This window comes from Anabas testudineus, chromosome 24 (genome assembly GCF_900324465.2).
Source record: "Anabas testudineus chromosome 24, fAnaTes1.2, whole genome shotgun sequence".
In the NCBI taxonomy this organism is placed as follows: Eukaryota; Metazoa; Chordata; class Actinopteri; order Anabantiformes; family Anabantidae; genus Anabas; species Anabas testudineus.
Window position 1 is genome coordinate 15,702,944 of NC_046632.1, and position 22,844 is coordinate 15,725,787.

A 22,844-nucleotide genomic window follows, 5' to 3' on the forward strand; every position below is an offset into this window, starting at 1 on the left:
TATGATCTAAGGACAGAAAAAGGACCATTATTGACAGTTTTGCACAAGTTCCTGCTGCTGTTGAGGTTTTAGCCAGTTAAGTCAATAACACTTAATATTTCTGTTTATTTAAAGAATTCCTGGGGGGTCTAGGAGGATGGCACAAAGGGAAATGACTGTGTACACAGCGCTTGAACACGCCTGCAGCTTCATGACAGCGCAGGGCTATTCCAAGGCTGTGGTGTCGTCGAGCCAGCTGTCTTGTCAATTGACTGCTATTTTGAGTCTCCTGCAGACGGCACCGCTGTCTCTGCAAGAGACAAGGCCTTTGGAAATCTCTGCCACTCTCAGGCTGGTGGGGCGGAGGGGCATTGGGGAATACTTGGCATGCTTCTTTCACTGTTTATGATTAGCTTCAGAGGGTTTGACGGCAATGTAGTAGTAACACTAACAGACCTTTGGCAGGGAGACTCTGTTACCACTTTTTAAGCCTAAAGAAATATAAAAAGAAAGACGCTCTGCGCTTGTATTCTTAACCATATTGATAATCGCTCATCAATTCCTTGCAGGTATAGGCCTGGTGTTTCTTTGCAGCTGAATTCCAGCATCCTGGCACGTTGACAAGTCAAAGGTTGCAAAGTGATCAAAGTGCTGAAAAGCGCGTTACACTGCTTACCCAAGTGATTCTTGGGACACGCGAAGTCTCTCACAAATATGTCAGGACAAGCCTAATGTGTGCTAATAAAAATGCTCAATGCAGCAGAGCAACAACAGGCATGTACCTGCTTTTGTGTTTCTCAAAAGCCCGTGGCGAATGCGGCAAAGCCCATAAAACTGTTGAAATAAAGAAAATGAAAGGAGATGACGAGGGATTAAATGCCAGCTTTCTGTGACCTGAGGCTTCATTAAATTCATGCCACTGCAGGAAGAATCTTTAGTGCTGCTTTTTTATCCCTATTCACTTTTCCTGTTGACTGAAATTAGGACTAAGATGCTTCTCTGTTCTGTGTCTGCTGACTGAAATAAAAGATGCAGCCTGCTGATTGATGCAGACACAAAAAAATGCGAAGCAGTTTCCTAAAACCGGTCATCCCCTGCTATTCCTCGGCTCCGAGCCAAACCTGTTTTCCTAATAATGGTAGGCAAGTGTCTCTTTGCATCCGGCAGGTGGGAGGGGGGGTTTTCAAACGGGATGCACCACATCCTGCAAACGTGGACCTATCGGTGCCATCCTACATCACTTTATCTAACTGTCGTTTCCACTTTGGGAAACGCACATAACACAGTGGGATATTCATTTCCGCTCCTGCCCCCTGCCCTTCAAGGAGGACTGCAATGCGGATGGGGAGGGGATATGACAATTCCCAGCACGTTTACATTGGTCAAATTCACACACCGACAACTCCCTTTCTTCGGCCCGAGCTACAGAGAGCTGATGAGATGCTTGGTATTCTGTGGAGGATTTCGGGTGGCTAAAAATACAAGAAGGCAGGCGTGGCAATGCCCTTTTCTTCTGAACCGAGGTGGAGATGCCCACAAGGGAAGGGAAGGAAAGGCTGACACAAAAAACAACAGGCTTCGACAAGTGAAGGTGCTATTGTTCAGCAACTAAAATCTAGCACTCTCTCACATGTTTAGCTTGATTACTGGTCCAATTTTGAATGTTTAACACCAGTGCAGATGCATTTTACAGCAATTTCAAAAGCTACATTTCTATTAATAATAGATTTTTCCATAATAAAGTAAGTATAGTGCACAATATGCACAGAAAATGCAGGAAATATAAACATTAGCTAGCAAAAATATCCCGCAGCAAAATGTCTAGACAGTCACATTTTTATTTATGCAAAAGACAAATATTTCCATGTACGAATCTTACTTGCATTCCCCTGGGACAGAGCAGCCGCCATGTAACAGGTTGCAGCCTTGCTTGCAAATTGCTGAAATAAAAAAAACAAGGAGAGAAAGTATTTAAAATGTGATATTTAAATTCCACTGGGAGACAGGTAGCAGCTATTGTCTATACACAAATAGGGTGAAAAGAAGACGAGCACTAACGAGGAGAGGTGGGAGGAGAGGCTTGTTTTGTTGACGAATTTCTAACAAGTGCAACAAGACGTGAAAATTAATGGCACCCTGACTCTGGTCGGGAGTTTTTGGGGGGCGAGAAAGACGACTTTACAGCCTGCACTCATGTCACGACCCCCCTCCCCAAAAAAACAACCCAGCCTCCTTGTGCTCTCCTCCTCTTTTCACCCTTCAGTCTTCAAAGGTCAGTTGGGTGATTTATTGAGGCCCCCCACTCTCTTCAACACCACCCACATTACCCTGATACTTCTACATCTTCACAACCAGGAATTTCTGCATTAACATGCGTTCCTCAGAGCTTAAAATATAAAGCAGGTCACATCGATTATAAAGCATTCAGGTCATCCAGAAGAACTAAAACTCAATATCAGAAATGAATTTTTACAAATTTGCGACAATAGATTTTAAAATGCTTCTGATAAAGGTGCTAATTCCAGGTGATCCATGTGTCTTTTACACTGTATGATGTATTATAAGCTCTGAGGAATGCAAGTTAATTTATTACGTTTATGCACAGCAGTTACAGCTTACAAAACATTTGCACATACATCCTATTTAAAAGCCTTGCTGTGCTGTGGGATGGGCTTCGCACACTGAAGACAAACAACCCAGCATTAAATCAGTGTTACTCACCTGTTCTGCACTCTGGCCCCATCCAGCCATCGAGGCACACCTGGGCCCCTGAGGGCTCACAGCGGTAGTGGCCAAAGTAATCGTCACGTGGAACACACAGCTTTTTGCAACTACTGCCGTAGTAGTTCTCGTCACACCGCACCCGGATACGATAGTTGATGCGAGCCACCGGACCGTCGTGCAGGAGGGTCGTCCAGTGGTCACCGGGATTGATCATCCCTGTGTGAACGCTGCGTTCGATTAGCAGTTCGTCCTCGTCTGAAACAAGAACAACAACAAGTCAGGCTTCAATGTTTTAAATTTAAATTTATAAATCAACATTAACATATAAGTGACACATTTTGTCATTGTATCACGAGAAGAACACACTTCAGCTTAGTTAAACTGTCATCGCGTGCTGTTATTTACCAACTAATCACAATTTACAACAACATCACAGTCTAAATGAAGTAAAAGGAGATGCACAGTAAAATGTCAACGCTGCTTTTGGTCAGTTTTAACACAGTTGAGCTTTAACTTCTGTGAAAAGCTTCTTTCTCATTATTTAGTTCATGGGATAGGGATGGAAGCTTTGAGAACGCACATTAAATTTTCACTGTCACTGAGCTGAGCTGCTTCGCTCAGGTTTGGATTTCTGGTTGGAGCAGTAAACCGAGAATTGGACAACAACAACAAATGACGTCCAACAGGAAGATGTAGAACATTTCCAGTTAGCCGTTTCCCACCTTTACGCTAAGCTAACCTTATTACATGGCTTCAGCTCCAGCTTATTAATCATAATAAGTATGATTAATCCACCGACGCGCATCCACTGTATTTAAGTGATAGAAATGTGTCACTGACATCGGACAATGATGCAAAATCGTGTTTATTCTGTTGTTAAGTCACTCCCTCACAAGAAAGAAAGAGTGGTGCATTCTTATTCAGCAGGCCCACACTTTGATATCACATTGTGTGTGTGTGTGTGTGTGTGTGTGTGTGTGTGTGTGTGTGTGTGTGTGTGTGTGTGTGTGTGTGTGTGTGTGTGTGTGTGTGAGTAAAAGGACCCACTGAATTTTAAGTATGCCATTGAAATTCATTGTCTGCAAATTGATCCATTTTCTGGTGATTGCACACATCACCGCTGCATCTTCGCTCTCTCTATGTGCATCGTCGTGTCGGGTGGTTGTTACCATTTAGCCTCTAGCACGCCAACACTTGCATTAAATACGGTTTTCCTCTGCGGGGCACGCTACAGCACCGGCTTCCAGAAAGAAAGCAATCTTTATCACAGTGGGATCGAAGCTGGCAAACAATCTCTGTAGAAATAGGGGGTCTGCGATTTCCTTTTCTCCATTGCTTTGGGCTGCAATGCACCATAGACATTTTGAAGTGAGCAAGCAGGAACACACACACACACACACACACACACACACACACACCTTCCTCAACACAATGTCAGACAGAATTAAGCAACAATAACAGAAATAACCCCCTGTTGCCAGATAGAGAACAATTAGCTTCAGGCCAGAGCCGGGTTCTGCTACCTCGGTGTCTAAACACTGAGCCTGGTCACCCGGTCCACTCCACTTCCTGCTCGATAAACACAAGGAAAACAGCCGACAGCCTTTCCTGAGTACACAAGAGGAAGGGAAGAGAGGCACACCGGAGGACGTGACGCTGGAGGAGAGGAATCTCACTGACAGACTAACACACTGGTGGGCTCTTACGTAGGACGAGTAGGACGAGACACAAGGCTGGTGCTGACTCAGAGCACAGAACAAGCTCCAGTGTCTTACAGATATGTGCCAGCATGTAGTCTAATATTTTAGTTGAGACATCGCTATTTGTTGCCTCGTACGCACACACATCCCTACCATTATCCCTACCAATAAACCAAAACCTGAAAACAGAATAAAAGCTAATGCCCTTTCAGAACTTTCCACTCAAATAACAAAAGACATTTGGAGACACAACAGTTCAAACATGTGTTTAACACATAATAGACTGTGATGCATTACAATAATTGCTGCCTCGAGGGCCATGAAACGACCTCAAGCAGCTACATGTCCACCTCCACCCCGTGTCCTCTAGGTTTAGTGCTCATTATTCAGGTATGGTCAGGTCAGACAGCTACAGTACAACATCTTTAGCAGGCTTTTCACTTCACTGTTGAAGTGTTTGCCAGTTCCACTGTAGAAGCCTCCAGAATCAAAACGCACACGACCTGAACATCCAGGTTCCAACTGAAGGAAATTGGTGGACTTACACTCTTTAATGCTGGATGGTTAAGAAAACACCCCATCAGTGATGTTAACTGTCTGCATACCAGTGAAATAAAAACCATGTATGATGATAATGTGGCTAATGTGCCCCTGGTACTCTCAGGAAGACCTAGAGTACACATCAGTCTCTGATATTTCAGTTCAATTTGTTGTTGATCTATGTAACTGATAATTACAGCTTCGTGTCAATTTCCCATTAACTGTGAAACACAACTAGAAATTAACCTAACGACCTGAACAGCCCACCTGCTGGGAACAGGCTACACTCACTACTGTAACTCCCCGTGACCTTACAGAAGGTTACCCCTACAGGCTGATTCCCTTGTGATGTTCTTCGGGGGTTGAAAGGAGCATTTGTTCCAGACGTTTGTGTTTGTTGAACCCATGACATTAAGGTTGAAGTCAGCTGATGTCTGTGATCTAACAGCCGGCTCAGTTCTGCATTTAAATAGCATGCCGTACAGAATAAATCAAATCTGCATCAGCTTCGAAAGGTCAGGGTCAAATTCCTTCTACATTTTGGAGACAAACTATTTCTTCATTATTCAGTAAAGAGAATGCGTCTCCTGCATCCATTTCACTTCTAAGCTGGCAAAAAGCCAACTGATTTCACAAGCAACACAAACACAACAAGTAATTACTGCAAGTGTACACAATTACTGGAGAAACAGGAGACCACACAAGGCATGCAACAGTCTAATCAAAGCGTTGTGTTGTCAAAATTCTATTTCTTCTCCATTGTCTGCATTCACGAGTGGAAGTGCGTTTGATGTTATGGACAAAACAGGATGTGATGACCTCATAAATGAAGCGAGGGTTTGGACAAGAGAGAGAAGTATGATCCAGTTAACGGTCCACTGTAAATGTATACAAGCACATTCTTGCTTGCACAGAAAAGTAAGAAAGACTGATGAAAAATGCCACCGTCTCCACAGATCAAAGCTGTGTCCACAAATGCAGACATTGTAGTCCTCAATGGGTCCTCTTCCTCCCAGACTGGGCTACTGCTCAGACGGGAAAAAGGGGTTGTACAGGAGTCCACCCAGTGGACATAACCAAAGGAAAACAGGACACAGCTGGTCAGAAGTCACTGCCACAGCCAACGTCGATGAGACGAACCAGTCTATATGAGGAGTCTTGGCTGAGTTACAGTGAACTTTTTCTAACCCGCTGCCTTAAATGCATCATTATACATTATATGTGTCAGTCTTGCTATACTTTTATCATAAGAAACAGAAAAATCTTATTGGAAGCAGATTACAACATGATAAGCACAGCACTGAGATATCTGCATTCATATAAACAGATATAAAGTAGTTGGCAGAGGATGGGCTCGAACCAGTCTGTAGTTTTGGGGGTTGAGAAGGTAATTTCACTTTATCTTCTGCTCTAGCTGGATGGTTGTTTTCTTTAGTATTTGCCACCAACATATGTTGGCAATTTGGTTTTTACATTGTTTGTTTTTCTGTTGCTGTGACTTTACATGATGTGTTGAAAATACAAAAAAATGGCTGCGTTGAACAAGATGACCACGATTGCCTCTTCCCCGGCTGCAGCTGAACCAAGTCAGAGCACATTTGCATAAACTAGAGCGGCTCTCCTAACTTCCTCCTTCCAAGATGCTAGTGACCTACACTTTGTACTGAACCTGAACACCTCTAAGTATAAATACATACATTTACCAACTGAGCAGCTTTTGCTAACATGCTTCTACATAAACATGATATTACTGTTTGACTTACTGTTGCGTGTGGTGTTGTCCCAGTCCCAGGCCTCGACAATCAATGTGTATGTCCGCTGGAAATAAAAAAAGAAAAACAGAGTGAGAGAAATTATATAAAAATAGCATATTTGCATTAACATTCACATGACAGAGTGTAAAACTGCAACCATATGCTGCTACAAGGCAATGCCGACCAACAACATGTGAGGGAAACACGGACAGACGATGCTGCTTTAGGAATTAATAATCTGTACATTTACAGTAAGTGTGACTGCACAGTAGGTGGGGTATTATTAAGCATACTGAAACATGACCATTATTTCCATATCCGCAGTTATTCCAGCTGTTGTCATGCACTTGCTTTGTGGATTTCACTGCCACTATAGAGTATTGTATGCACCTTGGCTGCATTATCCGGAGGAGCACTTGAGTTACACAGTCAGTGAAACCTGATGACTCAGAGATAAGAGAGTAAGATACGTTAAGTACAACTGTGGGAAGAAGCCAAGAGAAGCTGAGCGAGTGTATGATACAAATCTCCCTTTAGGTAAACCCAAAGTGCGCCGATGCACAAAGATAGTGGAGGTGCAGGTTAACTACAAAGATATCAACCAATTAAAATCAGGAATAAATTGTTGGCTGATGCAGATTATGGTTGTTAATCCTGGTTCTAACAGAGACCCAGATAAGATGGAGCACTTTCTTACTCTAAATGAGTTTCAGCTTGCCTCTGAGAAAATGTAATTCTAACAAAAATACAATGATCCACCAGGTTTTCAGGAAAAAACTAAGCTTTAGCAAGTATGATGTGCATTAAGAAGGTCACTTTGCCAATATTAGCTGTGTGAGATGAACTCTGCCTGGCTTTGTCCTTGTGACTGGGGTTGTCAGACAGTGAAGTAAAGCAGCAGCTAAGGGGATTATCTGGTTTCACACCAAGTTATGCTTTACAGTTGACCTGTATAACAGCAGAAGTGCACTGATAAATGTGCTCAAATTATTTGTGAAAACAGCCACAAGGTTTTTAATCTATTAGTGCTTAAATATAATATCCTTTATCAAGCACTGTTTTCATAAAATGTCTTTTGGTTTACATTTAGTTTTCTTGAAGACATCACCTTTGGCTCTGGCAAAATGGGGCTAGTTATTGGTGCTGCAACTATCGTCAATACATCTGCTAATTATATTCTCAATTAATTTGCTTATTGGCCTTATAAACAACAATTCATTTATAAATAACAAATTCAATCATGAGCATCAAACTGGCCAATTTAAAAAGGTGGAATCAGAATGTTTTGATGTTGATTGATTACTTGTTTCTGCTGTATAGGTGTGTTTTTAGGGACTTAATAATTGATAACAGAAATAATTAGTAGTTGCATCATCATCATCATAATCCAATATTATATTTCAGTAAGCACACACACAAACACAGATGGAAACTAACCTAGCTAACCAGCATCACAGGACTAATCTAGCTGGTGTGCTGCAGGGCACACTGCTAGGCAACCAGCTGACCTAAATAGCACTCATTACGTCACCACCAGTGACAGTTGTAGTAGCCACAGTATAACTGATGTGACCTCTACTGTAAAGTCATTGGTATGATGTTGGCCTGTGGGGGAGGTAGAAAAACAGAAGCACCAGGCAGGTGTTCGAGGAGCTGAAAAGAGAAATCATAGAGAACAGAAGTTGGAAATGTGGGTATGTGTGTGTGTGTGTGTGAGAGAGTCTGTTGTTGATCTGGGAGACCAACAAGCTGGTAGGCTGGTTGCTGCTGGGCCGTGGGATTAAGTAGGCTTGTCTGGCTGTGGGTGTTGGAGGGAGGAAGGGGAGGGGAGTGTTATTGTGGAAGACCACGGGTGATGAGAGGAGTGGATGGAAGATGACGGGATGGGGCGAGCTTGGGTCAGAGACTGGACATGGAGGGTATGGCTGTATGAGAGTGTTGCTACAGTATGATGTGAGAAGCCAAAACAAGGTTGGAGTAAGAGGAGGTTAAAACTGAGGCTATAATTAATCTGGAAGGTAAAGAAGAGACGAGACGGGGGGGTTCAGGAGCGTACAGGTGAAGAGCGAGTCCTGCTAATCTGTCCGACTACAGAACCATAACAAATATGGCCACTAAAATGGATTACTTCCCACGACACGTAGCTCAGGCTTCTGACCTTTCCACCCATCCTCCCTCCCCCCACCACTAAAGGGTGGGCTGGTTGTCCCAGTCTGAGCATCTGGGTGAGTGTGTGTGCCAATGCATACATGAGAAACTGAGCATTAAGGACTGGTGATTTTGGGATGAAGCATGCCTGTATTGTGAGACCATACGAGTGCTGCAGACAAACTGAATCACGGGGCAGAGAAGGAACAGGTGGCCGGACTGTGACCTGCACCTTTTGGGTTTACCTAAAAGCCAGCCTTGCTCACATGCCTACATGTTGTAAACATTTGGTTAAACAGTCCCCTGAGTCATTGTGTGTCAGGCATGAGCAAAGCCACGGACTAGTCTGGTTTCCCACAGACCATCCCAGTCTGTGATTAGCTGGATTAAGTGACAGCTGCCCAAATGGTTGGAACAAGATAGATGGATGGGCAGGGGGATAAAGAGGAGGAGCGGGGGGAGGGAAGGGGGACAGGCTACTGAACAAAGACCACTGTCCCAACACGTAACTCACCCCCATCCCAATCAAAACCATTGTCCATGAAGAGACACAGTCAGCACGAGGACAATTAGTGTCAGCATGTATTCTGCTCAGCCTAGGCAGGACAGTGGCATGGGCGAAAATAAAAAGCTGCCAATGGTTCATGTATAAATCTTAATCTTAAATTCACCTTTTCTACAACTCAAAATATTCTAGTGTCATTAGCCCGTCCTTTTCCTCAACTCAAAACAGCAAGGAACCCTCCATCAGCAGATATACAAAATCCTACCCAGCCCTTCCCTTGATGGATTAGAGGATTTACTCAGAGAAATCCTAGTTTTCAAGTCAAGAAGGGGGGCATGGTGAATAAAATTTTATGTTTATCTGTACTCTGTTTGCTTAATATGACGATCCTCAAGTGCCACTATTGCTTCCCATGGCACTAATGCACAAAGCACTCTAGGTAAATAAAGGTAGAGTCATTAAAGTCACCACAAACAGACTATTTGTGAAGGCTGAGAATGTGATAGTGGTGATGTCTGGTGAAAGCCACAGGTTCCCACGCTAGATAAGGGGTGGATGGTTGAGTGGAAGGTGGCCCTTGAAAAGAAAAGGAACAGGGAACACTGAGAGGTGGCAGCGGGAAGTGGAAGCCGGGGCAGGCTGGGGTCACTAAGCATGGGATCTACACGCTTCTTTTTCAAAAGAGAGGTCAGCCCTCTGCATGAGGAGTGATGTGCGTGTTTGCATTCGAAGAATACTAAGAATGTGAGATCCAGGCCTGTGGTGTAATCTCATGCAAGATCCCAGTCTGCCAACAATTCGGCATCCATGGGGCGGGTGCATCTGCATTGTAGAGCTGAGGTTTGTTTGACTAATTTCTACCTCCTGGGGAAAGTTGGTATCCCAAATGCTTACTGAGAATTACTCCTAGTAGCTGTTTTACTGACTTTCATGCAAAGGCCTCTTTAAAAAGACAATTCCTGTAACCTTGAGCTATTTCTGTCTCCATGTCTTTGAGAGGTGGCCTGGATGTCCACCTCCCTGTTCCCAGCCCCTCCACAGGGATCTCCACTGACATCTCCTGATTTATTGCCTTCTGATGGGACATTAGGTCATCACAATTCGTCCTGTGGCTAGTAATCGCAGCATGTAAGCTTCATTAATCTGTGATGTCAATCCCAGCTTTTGGTTTTACTATGACTGAGTCTACACTATTCCAGAAAGGGCATTGAGCTTTTGCATCTATTATCACTAACAGTCGGCACAACAGCATGTGATACATCTTCCACCTTCTTCGAACACAGATCTTGAGGAATGGTAAAATTAGGGCTGAATGACACCACTCTTACTATTCATTTCTGTATAATATCCCTCTAAAAATTATGTATATCAACCCCAAAATGCCCAGTTGCATTGTTTATTCTAATTAGCCATTAAGGCTAATTGGAAATGAAATAATTTCATATCATTATCTACTAATAGTACAGAGGCTTATTAATAAATGGGACACAGAATAGGCTGAATGTCACTCTGTCTAGACACCCTCTGAGAGCACAATCAGAGAGGTTGGGGTGGGGGAGTAGTCTCTCCTATTCAAGCATAAAAAGTAGAAAAAGGTAGACATGATCTGAACCAGCTTCCCAGCACTGTGGCCTGGAGAGAGACCTCAAATTTAAATCTTTCTTGGTATAGCTCCTCAATCTGCTCACACACAAGGATCAAAGACCTCCAGTGGAAAAATCCTTTCAAATGTTGTGATGATGTTGGCAGGCAAAGACATTGGATGGGTTCTGATCCTTTCTGAGATCCATACTGGAGGTTTCTGTTCCAGGATTCCAGGTACACAAAGCTGGAGTCAGTCTTGTAAATGTAGAATCAAATTGGCATATAATATAAATCAGTATGACAAAGTCATATTTTTACATCTCTAATGTGGAAGTTGGGGGCTGCAGACATGTGTTTTATGAACCCCTGTAGACAAACACTACATAACGCCATTCATTTATACTACTGTGGTTGAGGAAGCAGGTTACAGACAGACATATCTCAGCTGGGTAGAGAGATGGAGGGCTGTGAGCTCTGCCCACAAGTTGCTTGCCAGAGTCGTGTGCCAAGCGATGTCGCGCTGAAGGCATGGCATTTGGCTGACTGGTGTATACCGGCTGTGCACACTCATACACGGCCCATTGAGCATGCTGCTACTATGCCAACAGGGTCATTACCCATGCACTTCCATTACAACAAACCCCTCCCCTCGTGGTGCTAATTAACCAGCATGATCCAAGAGTATTCAACACGTAAAACAAACACATGCACATTGATGTAGAACAATTACTTATTAGCTTAACGGTAAAACCCTGATGGAAAAATAAAATGTAAATAGTGGTAAGGGCTAAAACTGAAGCAGGGTTGTAAATGTTTTATTCTTGAATGACACTAAAATAAAGTAGATTTCTTCAAATAAAAAGCCACAGGACCCTTTTCAATGAGAGGGATATGACATCAGGTTACACTTCAATTCCTATGGACTCTTGGATATTTATCAATGACTTCCCAGGTGTTAATTTGCCTTAAGACGTCTATGGCAGTAAACAGGCTTCAGAAACATTAACAGGCAAATTTCGGATCTAAAGCAACAGGACGCCTGACTGCAGAGGAATACTGCACCGCCTCCAGCCGAGCCCAATTATCATTTCAAACAGGTTCAACAGTACAGTGACAATTTAACTGCCCATGTAATGACATGCTTTAATTACCCCCACGAGGAGCCTCTAACACCTGCACACCATTCATTTACCAAGAGGCAGAGGATGCAGTGGGACACAGTAATACGCACGAACAGCGTATTTAAATAGACAAATCAATGCATGGCGACAACGGAAATATGCACATGCACAGACATACAGCTCACAACTGTAGTTACAGAATATGCTCAATGTGCACCTACATTTTATTTGTGTAGCAAATACAATACAATCAAAGTTACAGACGGCCGACAAGCTGAAAAGATAAAAAAAACAAAATCAATGTGAAATAAAATATTTATATTAAAGTGTGTCAATATATATATTGTTTCTGTGTTGTCAGCAACTTGATCAAACCCTGCAAGTCCCTAGAAAATATGTCAGATCTTCTCAACACACTTAAATCCAGGAAGAACAAAAAGCATTTTTTCAGTGTCACCTGGGTTCAGACCCAAGACAGACTACTCCAGCAGGCATCTTTAACATGCTTATGAATACACCCACACTTATACCTGTAACATCATATCACCAAGAATCCTCATACTTAGAGTTGTGTTGTACAAGACAAGACATGCAGTCTCCTCATTATGTGTAAAAGCAGGAATATTCTCCCAACCCTTAGATGGTCTTCACATTGTGGGACTGACTGTTGTCTTCAGAACATATAATAACACAAAGTTTAAAGAACAGAATCAACAAAGAACAGAATCTAAAGTACTCGAGCCCACAATTTAGTGACATAATTAGAATGCACTGTACAGTTCTCATGTACAAGTAACAAGGTGGCAACCAGTCTAATGGTAGAAACAATGCCAGACGTGCATTTTCTATCTGAGATCAGTGTGCAGCGTGAGTCTACCCACCTCACATGTTAACCATGATCCTGTTTGTATCACTCTACATAAAAAATGCACCAATAAAAATGTGGCAGCTACTAATTTTCTTACACCATCTGGCACGCAAAACCCATCTTAGAAGTGCAACAAATTTCTCATGAAAGGTCTCCATGAGCAGCCATAAGCCATTTGAATGTTGATTTACACATTCAAAATGATGGTCCATGGCAGGACACTCACAGTGCAGTGGTTAGTGCACCTGAACTGTGGTTTTTCAGCGAAGCACCGACCAAAGCAACAACGAGCATCTATTCACATGATGTAGCAACAGGATGTGCCTCATCCAGGTTGCTCGCACCATGCAAACAAACTTGAGACCTCAGAAGGTAAAGGCATGGCATGCGTTTTTGCAGAGCGCGTTTAATGAAATAAACACGTATAAGAATGAATGTAGAAACAACGCATAGAGTTTGATGAGCTACCCCGAGTGTGTTCCAATAACCTTGAGCTGCTCATTTGTTCTACCAAGCACATTCACGACCTTCCAGTCACCTTGACTGTGACGACAGACTTGTTAGCTTGATGTTGTATACATCAAGTCTTAAAGACAACTGTCATTTATAGTTTGGGCCAGCAGCGTTGGAACTTAAATGGGTTAGGAGGGCAGTACCAGAGGGAAACTGGTGCATTTTAGCTCAGATAGAAACACGTCCCAAATTAGTAGAAAGTCACCGGAACAGCAAACACATTTAGTCCAAATCATACCGTACAGCTCCTGAGATATTTTCCAAGAAAACAACAGAAGAACTGACCTACCCTGATAATTTCAACCCCCCGGGGTGCTGATTAAGGACAGCTTTTAAATAATTACAGACACTAAAACCTGTTATTTGCCTCTAGCCACTTGCACACTCTGTACCTAATATGAAAACACAAAATGAACAAAACAAAGTGTTCTCGTAGGAAATCCCCGCTGCCCCCTCCCTGACACCATAACACAGATCCCTTTAATATTAAGAGTGTAGTCAGAGTCAGACAGCGATGACAGAGTTCAGGCCACGTGGGTTTCCACAGGGCACTCGTCCAGATAGCACAGTCAATACTACACTGCATCTTTGTTGATGAGCAAAGCAACAACACAGATGTCTGTCAGGCTTGTAAACTCTGACGACAGGCAACAGTGCGGAGGATTTATAAGACACAAAAGGGAAGGGCTTGCTGGGAAGAATCAGGGAATTTGTGTGAAATTGTTTTATTACATTTGTGAAACTGTCACTACAGCACTTATACATAAGTAAATAGACAAATGTAGTTCAAGTAACTCATGACTGTAGCAGCAGAGTTTTGAATGAAGTGATCTCATTTACTTTACTGCTACAGACGAGAGGAGGGATTGTTGAAATCATTTAGTTTCTGCTGATGTTTTGATGTTATCCTGAGAGGACTCAAACCATCACATCACCACACTTCACAAAGTCACTTCGCCAGAAAGCCTAATTATACAACACTTCTGGCATGTTACTGAAGTGGGACGTTTCAAAATACAATTTTAAAATGCTAAACTGGGGGTAGGGTATGGTGGACACCTCTTCACCTCTCTGCGCTGCAGGACGGTACTGGAGCAGTCAGACTTCTAACGCAGCCTTTCTTATTTATCTGAACGGTAGAAGTGCATGAGTGTGTGAGCGAGGGTGCACTGGAGGCTGGCACCACAGGGGGCTCTAGCAAGACGGCACAGTTTTGGTACTTCCTACACTTTTTAAATAAATAAATCTGTTCCTCCAACTGGATTCTCTGTATTATTATTTCATTGTCTTATCAGAATGTGAAGCACAACGTCACCAACTGAGCCCCTTGTGTTGCTTCATCTGGTTGTGATGTTAATTAGGGCTACGTTTGGGGTGGGCTTGTGTCGTAGGGACTCTTAGAAGTTGTCATGACTACAGAGCTTGTAAGCAGCACATAGACGTCAAGCTCACTGCTAGTGCAAACTTGTGGAAACTCTACATGAAGTCTGGTTTTTAGATCACAACAATGCTCTTTGCAGCACATATAAAGACAAGGTGACATAAACTGTACCGTTGTAATCTTGTATCATGAATATCAAACCCCAAGCATCACTTCCGGAAAGGGAGAACGCAGCCTGTTCACCCTGGGAGTTCAGCCTGACCGGCTAATTGCATAATCAATACAGAGCTGTGCTGAATCACAGGTGAGACTCGGTGAGTGGCTTTCCACGCAGCAGCCCTGGGACCAGAAGAGGAAGGATGGGGGGGGGCAGAGAGGGCAGATAATTGTTTACTAGAGGTCTATGTAGTCGTCTCCTAGCAACAGCCCTGACAAGCACCGTATCAGGTGTGGCTAACCATGGCAGTGTGTGTGTGCATCCAAAACACAGCTATTTAACTGCTGTCTCTGGCAGAGAAGAGAAGAGAGGGAGGGAGGGCGGCAAGAAATACAAGTAGAGAGTCCCAGTGTGAGAATGAGCCACTATTAAAACCCCCTGCCCTACTTCTATCTCACATCAAGCACTACACTGTCCACTGTTAGTGTCCAAATCTTGATTCTTTCCTAGCTCAGATCTTGTTTTCTCATCAGCCCAAACTGCAGTGTCAGCATGGACGACAACCAGAAACAACAATGGAAAGAAATCGGGAGCAGCTCGCTTGATATGCATTTGTGAAAACTTCCAAAGTTTAGCAAAATCCCAACAACGAGCTTTGTTACTGTTCATACAATATGTACAATATCACCCAGTGTTGGTACAGAGTAAGACGTTAATACAGTATGTGAACAGCTATCAGAGAAAACAATAGAGCTTCAACACGTCTACAATACTACTCCACTATTCCACAAAACAGCAACGCATCCCATAATAACAAAAAAAGAAAAAAAGAACAGAAGAACATTTGCTGCAGTATTTAGGACATCCAAACCACCCTGAAGAATCCAACATTGTTATATTTATAAAGATACAGAAAAACAAAAAGCCAAAGAGCCCCGTTTGTCGAGTCTCCTTTAAACCTGCTCACATTCCCTCCTTGATGAAGGACTGGGAGTTAAACCTGCCAACTCAGGGATTGATTGTCAAACAGCGTCTTGTAGCCCTTCGCCCTACACATTTCAAGCATTGCAATCACAGACAGTGATGTGGATTTTACAATTTACACCCACTACATGTAGAAACTCCTCAGGTGTTTAGCACAGTGGACAGTGTCGATCCCTTAACTCCACTTAAGACAAGAAAAGAATAGAGGTTTGCATCTGACCTTGACTTACTTCTTGTACAAGTACTTGATTTACAGGAAAGAAGAGACCTTCACAACAATACTTGACAGTAGCGCAAACACTCACAGCGCATTTAATGTGCACGTGGCCAGAACAGACAGCGTGAGTTTGTTCCCGGAAAACCAATCTTCAGCAGGTGTGTGCGGATTAACACATTGTTTAAATGTGAATTAGACTGTCTGTACTCTACCTCCCACTGCTGAGATGATCAGCCCTGTGAGGCCGGCTGCACACGAGGGAGTTAATGAGCTGCAGACCAAACAAACCAACTTGGCACACACACTTTATCCCTTGATCATACACACACTCCAGAGGCTTCTTGTTATTTTTTACAGTAATATGTCTGTTTAAATTGCACTGTTTCTGTTTAAAAGTAATAGTTAAGCTTCTTGACACGGTTAATGGCCATTACAGATCAACTACGAGTTTGCATAATGACATGCATCCATTTACTAACTGTACGCGAATGGAGGTCTGATGCATATCAAAGTTCAAAGCAGATGCAGTTACAGACGGGCTCGCATCAAGCGGACGTCCGGCTGATGTAGCTGTGGGGGCCGGGAGGGAGGGAGGGGGAGAAATTCCACCAGCAATTTCATTAGTGATCAAATGGAAGTGAGACGTGTCTCTCTTCCTCCCTGTGTCTCCTGAAGTGCACGCACAGCATGGGTCAACAAAACGGAAACTCAATCAGACAGATCAAACAGGCCTTAACTTGGTCAGTTGGCCGGTGGATCGCCATTAAGGTCTGACGTCCGAGCCACAGCGTCGTGTTTCTGCTGCTCAAATCGCCTCGAGTTCTTTCTAGCTGTCGTCTTGTTGTGTGACGGCCTTTACAGAATAATATGACCACTCATCTAGAGTCTGTTTTAAACTCTGGTTTGGTCCTAACCAGCAAATATCTGGGTTTTCTGCTAATACCTCCAAACGTCTTTTAGGATAAAAATAACCTCTAACGTCTCTAAAGGTTTGGATAACAATCCTGCAACAGTAGCTTACCAACAAAGAGTTAAAACCCCATAAAAAGAGAAAGAAGTTGCACATATACTGTAAATGCAGCAGCAGCATCAGTAATCAGCCTTCTTATTGGCACGCTGGCAAGACAAGCTCCAACTGGAGAACCAGGATTTCTAAAGAATGGATAAGCATCACTCAATCTTAGTAAAACAAGCCATTAGCAACTGCACCATACTGGAGTGATAAGTGGACCGAGAAGAAAAGGAGAGGGGGGGGAGGCTGTGATGTCTCCGTGTCTTCACAGAAGCTGCAGCCTTTCCCAGAAATGCAGGATGATATTCATTGTTACAGGCTGACTGCACTACACCAGATCTTAAGTGGCAATTTGGAAAATTAAAGGCATCAAAAGGTTTTTTAATGTCTCACGGTTTCAAGGTCAATTGGAAAAGTACTGCGTTTGAATTTCTGGAAATTATTCAAAAGGAACTGAACCGATGCTGAAAAGGTTTGCAGCACTCTTTGCTTCACAGTGGTTATAATGAATTTTATTAAAGTTTTCAGTGTTTGAGTTTTGATTAAGATGCTTCACTCCCAACACACAGCACAGCTACGATGCAAGACACGCCAAAATGACATGATCTTTTACAAGAGACCGCCACGTGTGCATCATGTCCGAAGGAGACTGCCAACCACGCTCCAAAGCAGCTTTTTCTGTGTCACACTCAAAGTCATATTTCGGACCCGTCTCAGTTTCCGACGGGTTCAGGATTGCAGGAGAGCGCATCCCTCATTGGTTTCCATAGAGCTTTAAATGGGCAGTCGGCCAGATGTCACAGCCAATAGTACACTGCATCTTTGTTTCTTCAGCGAGGAAAGCAACAACGCCACAACCAGTGACCCCGCAAGGCTTGTTGTGACATCTGGCACTGGGATAGTGCACCGTTATCAGCCCGGGCCACTTAACAGAAAGACAACACACCAGAATAGCCCACTTCACCTCTGCCTCGAGGTGTCACTCACTGCCTCAAATAAGAGACTTCCAGTGCTTCACATAGTGTTTGGTGGTGAACGTTAAATGTGTGATGTAGATTCAGTAGGTACAAATTGATCCACCTACCCACCTGACGGTCTCAACAATAGGTTCCCTCATTAAATATAAGGCCTTTAATGTGTGAATCGCACCTTTGTCATTTCAGCCTGAAGCTTAGCGTAAGCTATAGGTGGCTTTTAATTCACCAGAGCAGACCGCCTCCACTACAAACAGCTGCCAGAACCCTTAAATAATTAAACGGCTAAACCTGAATCAAACACGCTATGTCTTCAACACAAAGGGCAAAAACATATGTTGCGTCTCAGGACATAGGAACATACCTGCCTATTACAGAAATCACATTATAAGAGAACTTGGTGATTATCTTCATGGCTCAATGGTTCAATTTCCAAAAAAAGTAACAGTACAAAGAAGAACTAAATATATTTAGTTGATCAAATATCAGGTTTACAGTTCCAGATTACTCTTAATCAACTTAAAAGCATCATTACACTGTCTAATTTGTAGCTAGTTCATTCAAATGCAACATAACAAACCCTACTGCTCTGCAAAGAAATAAGAGGCCACTACCATTTTCTTTTAAAATAGTATCTATGAGAGCGGCATTCATCCCATGTGGGTCTGTTAAAGTTCTGCACCAGCACTTCTAATTCTGCTTCACGATGTACTTGATGGGGACACCTGAGTTCGATTTTTTGCAGGAGTGGTACAGTTACCCAACAGCAATGTTAAAACTGGTGGAGAGCAGCCAAAATAAATGAAAGCAGTGAAGCAAATCATTATAATTCAATCAAATACCGATGTATGAATTATCGCCTCTTTGTTTACATGTGAACAGATTTATTTTCATTTCTTAGGTTAAAGTTTTCTTTGAATTATTCAAATTCTGCAAACACGGCGTCATTTTGATGCGTTTTCATTTTCTTTAAATGCATTTTCTAAATAACAATAGTTTTATTCAGAATTTAGGATGAATATTATCAACAAGTCACAAGAAATTAAACCCTGTTCGTGCACCTATAAAGGATAAAACCTTATTTTTTGCAGAACTGTTGTTGTATTTCTCTCAAACACACTACAGCACAAGTGTTTAGTGTGTTTTCTGGTTGTTTTCTTGTTGTTTTTTGTCGTATGCACACCTTATTCGCATGCCCAATACAACAGCTATCACTCAACAGCAGTCAGATAAGCTTAATTGCCCTAAAGGGGCCACCAGGGGCCACCTGGCACTCACAGCAGGGGAGGAAGCTGTGGGGGGCTGAGAGGTGGAGGGAAAGGTGTCAAAACGAGCCGGCGGTTCACACCAAACCAGTGCCCTGGAGCCATCAGCATAATGTCACTCATTCATCATTATAATAGAGAATTAATTGGAGCATCCATCCAACACATACAACCAGGCTGTGCCCTCGAACGCTGTGGATGCCATTCTTGTGCAACACACCAGACTCCTGTGAAAATCTGGCTTTTAATTTTGCGCTGCATAAAAGCAAAAGTTGGAGACTTGAGTCTTTTTAAAAGTGTTTGTACTACAAACTGTTTAATTCTGCATTAAATGTTTGCTTTGCTTGGTTTTTATCACAAACATGTCACAGGTTTGACAGAAATGAGCGAAGTAGACCAGTCGTCAAAGTACCAAACTCCACTCGATTGACTGTTTATGATAAACTTTCCCTCATGAATCAGCCAAATGTGTGATGTACACAGCTTTACCATAATCGCTGCATTATGAGAAGTAACACAGTTCCCTCTCCAGGGTCCACATATCAAAGCATTTCCCCCAGTCTAATTACCCTATCATGGCCCTGGCAGGTGCAAGCTGCTGGACTGGAACAAAGCCAACTCTCATATATCAGGGAAGCTTTAAAAGATGACCCAGATGACACTAACCACTGTAGCTGCAATCGGATCCTCGAGAAGCATGCAATCATGTAACTGCAACGTGTGTCGCTTCTCATAGGGACAAGATGCTGCTAACAACACTTTAGAGTGGGTTCTCACTAAAGGTGCACACAGGATGCAAAACCCTCAACAAAATCCTTCCTGGCTTTCTGCCAGATTTGGGTCATTATGATCCATTCAGCTGCAGCTTGTTAGGATAAAACTTTCACTTTTATTTTTTTAGAGCAGGGGTGATGGCTGCAATAAGAGCGGCAACCATTAGGACCTCTTGTGCCACCTTGTGCTTTAGGATACTGTCATGGGTCAATTATGTTTTATCTACCAAAACCATCAAGAAGATAATCAGCAGATTATCAGATGTTAATGGAACCAGTTGTTCGTTGCAGCCCTGCTGGACAGATATGATCCTGTTGAACCACTTTTATTAAAGTAGGTGCTGCGTGCTGGAGTTTCTTCAGACCACAGAGAACATGTTCCACCTGAGCTGAGTACCAGCACATCAAGCAGTGAACATTAAATCGAGGTTCTGTGTTATGTAGTAAAGAACAGGTCAAGAAACCAATAAAGAAACGTGACACTCACCGGCCACCCAAACGTGAAGGGGATCAATATCTTGCCAGCTTCGTCGACTTTATTCGGGTTCTTCGGGCTCTTAAAAGAAAACATATTTCCACCGAGAACTTGCGTAGATCCAGATCCAAACGTGCACAGGCCGGTGGTGGCGACCTCCATCTGGTACTCCTTCAGGCACACTTTGAAGTAAGTGTCGCACTCGTCTCGGGTGCAGCGCAGGTCCTGGGAGCTCCTGGAGCCGTCGCAGCACTCCCCGTCCGCCAACTCGCCGTTTACATTTTCCACGGAGATCAGCTGCAGCTCGAAATAGCCGGTTGACTGGGACACCTAGAAACAACATGTTAAAAAAGACCAAAACTATATTTAGGCCCATGTAAACAGGCTACAGCGCGGTTTACGCTTCGTAAGTCTGTGCGTAAAGACAGACAAGTTGTTAAATTAGTGCGTGATGCTTAATTAAAACCAATATGAAGTTTATGAAGATGCCAAAATAATCTGTTGCATCATGACTGGGGGACGTGAACAGCCTCCAGTTTGCAGACGGGGTTTAGACAATCAGGTTTCCCTCAGACGGAACCAAATTAACTGCGGCAGCGGCCAATTGATCCAAATGCAACTTGCAACTTGTTTGGTTCAGGCCTAATTCTACCATAAAATAGGAGAATATATCTTCCTATTAATATAAAATGGAGAGTAAGTGTCTCTCAGTCCCTCAGACTTCAATCTTGTCATGGTAACGTGATCACATGCTCCACAACTGACGGCTACGTAATTCAATTATCGATTAATGTGATGCGAAGACGCAGTGCCGGACGGCCGAATCTTCTGCCCACGCCCACCAACTTTTCACACTGCTCATTTTAAACATTTATTTTATTTATGTGCATCAGAATAAAAATGTGTGGATAAAATTAGAGCCTTCGTACCTCGGTCCATAACGTCAACAGCAGCCACACTATTGGGAAGCGATTCCTAATCCTGGTGCGATTCCACATGCCTCCGATTAATTAGAGTGGCATGAGGGGGAGAAGCTGAACAGACAAACAGCCGCGGACCCGGCGACTAGTTCCTCCTCTCCTGACATGCAAAAATAAAATCTTCACATGCGTGTTTTTCCCAGCGTCCACATTTCATCGAGGCGTTACATGCGTGTGTGTGTGTGTGTGTGTGTGTGTGAGCAGGAGGCGGATTGCAGCGCAGTGATGGTCCATGCACAGGAGTGTCCCTCCGTCAAATCTCTCCACACAGCAACTGAGATGTTTCGTAGCCACAGCCTGAGGAGAGGATGCCTGCTTTGATTGGCAGCTCAGCAAACCACTTACAAATTGGCCTGCGGGCAGTCTGTGAGCCAACCGGATAAAGGGGCGGACAATAATATAATAACCCCCACCAGCCTCCTCCTCCTCCTCCTCCTCCTCACCCTCTTCCTCCTCCCAAAACTTGAATTATACTGGGTTCCTATTGAGCCTCATTTAGACACAGCGCATTACAAACAAAGCAGGGGTCGACTTTAATTAAACGCACCCACAAAGATATGATAATGAGCGGAGCTATTATTGTAAACGCACTTTATCGGTGCAGTATGCGTTTAATTATGGTCTTAATGGACACAGAATGATCTGGATCACTGTTTTCTTTCTGCGACAGTTCATTCACACAATTGAAATATCATTTTATCTGCGAATGATGATTCAATTCTGAGAATAAGATGTTGAATAAGACGCCTTTGTGTGTTTTGTGTTGAATTCCTCACACACTTTGATTTTCCTTCCATTTCTAGTCGCTTTTAATAATAATTCTACTTAAAACTGCACAAAAAGACCTCGGGTGTCTTTGGGAAATGCCGCAGTGAGCGAGATTACTCCAGGTACAGTGAAACATGTCGACCTAACATATTTTTATGGATCTGTTTGTGCAGAATGAGTGGCTATTAAAAGTCAAAATTCAGCATCAGAACCAGACCAGGGAGCTCTCCTCATTTCAACCCCCATGATACAATGCAGTAGTTTAGAGCGCCCTCTACTGTCTCTGCCTGACTCAAACCTGGACACTTGCATGTGCAAAATTATAAAAGCTTTAATTTCTATTCAGGATTTTCTATAATTTCTTAGATATTAAATGCAATACATGTCTGGACATGGTTCACAGTGAGCAGCACGAGCTTTTC

The 22,844-nt window shown here is 43.1% G+C and overlaps 1 protein-coding gene across 2 annotated transcripts in view; it reads right to left on the reverse strand.

Moving 5' to 3' along the window:
• The window catches only part of jag2b (jagged canonical Notch ligand 2b), a 36,548-nt gene extending 14,611 nt beyond the window's left edge, over positions 1–21,937 (reverse strand). For both annotated transcript variants that reach the window (XM_026341503.1, XM_026341502.1), the window contains exons 1-5: positions 21,604–21,937; positions 20,687–21,004; positions 6,707–6,761; positions 2,701–2,958; positions 1,859–1,919 (exon numbers count right to left, since the gene is read on the reverse strand). In XM_026341503.1, the coding sequence (XP_026197288.1) occupies positions 1,859–1,919; positions 2,701–2,958; positions 6,707–6,761; positions 20,687–21,004; positions 21,604–21,672 (761 nt within the window). In that variant the 5' untranslated portion in view covers positions 21,673–21,937. The remainder of the gene's footprint in view (positions 1–1,858; positions 1,920–2,700; positions 2,959–6,706; positions 6,762–20,686; positions 21,005–21,603) is intronic.
• Between the last annotated feature and the right edge of the window lie 907 nt (positions 21,938–22,844).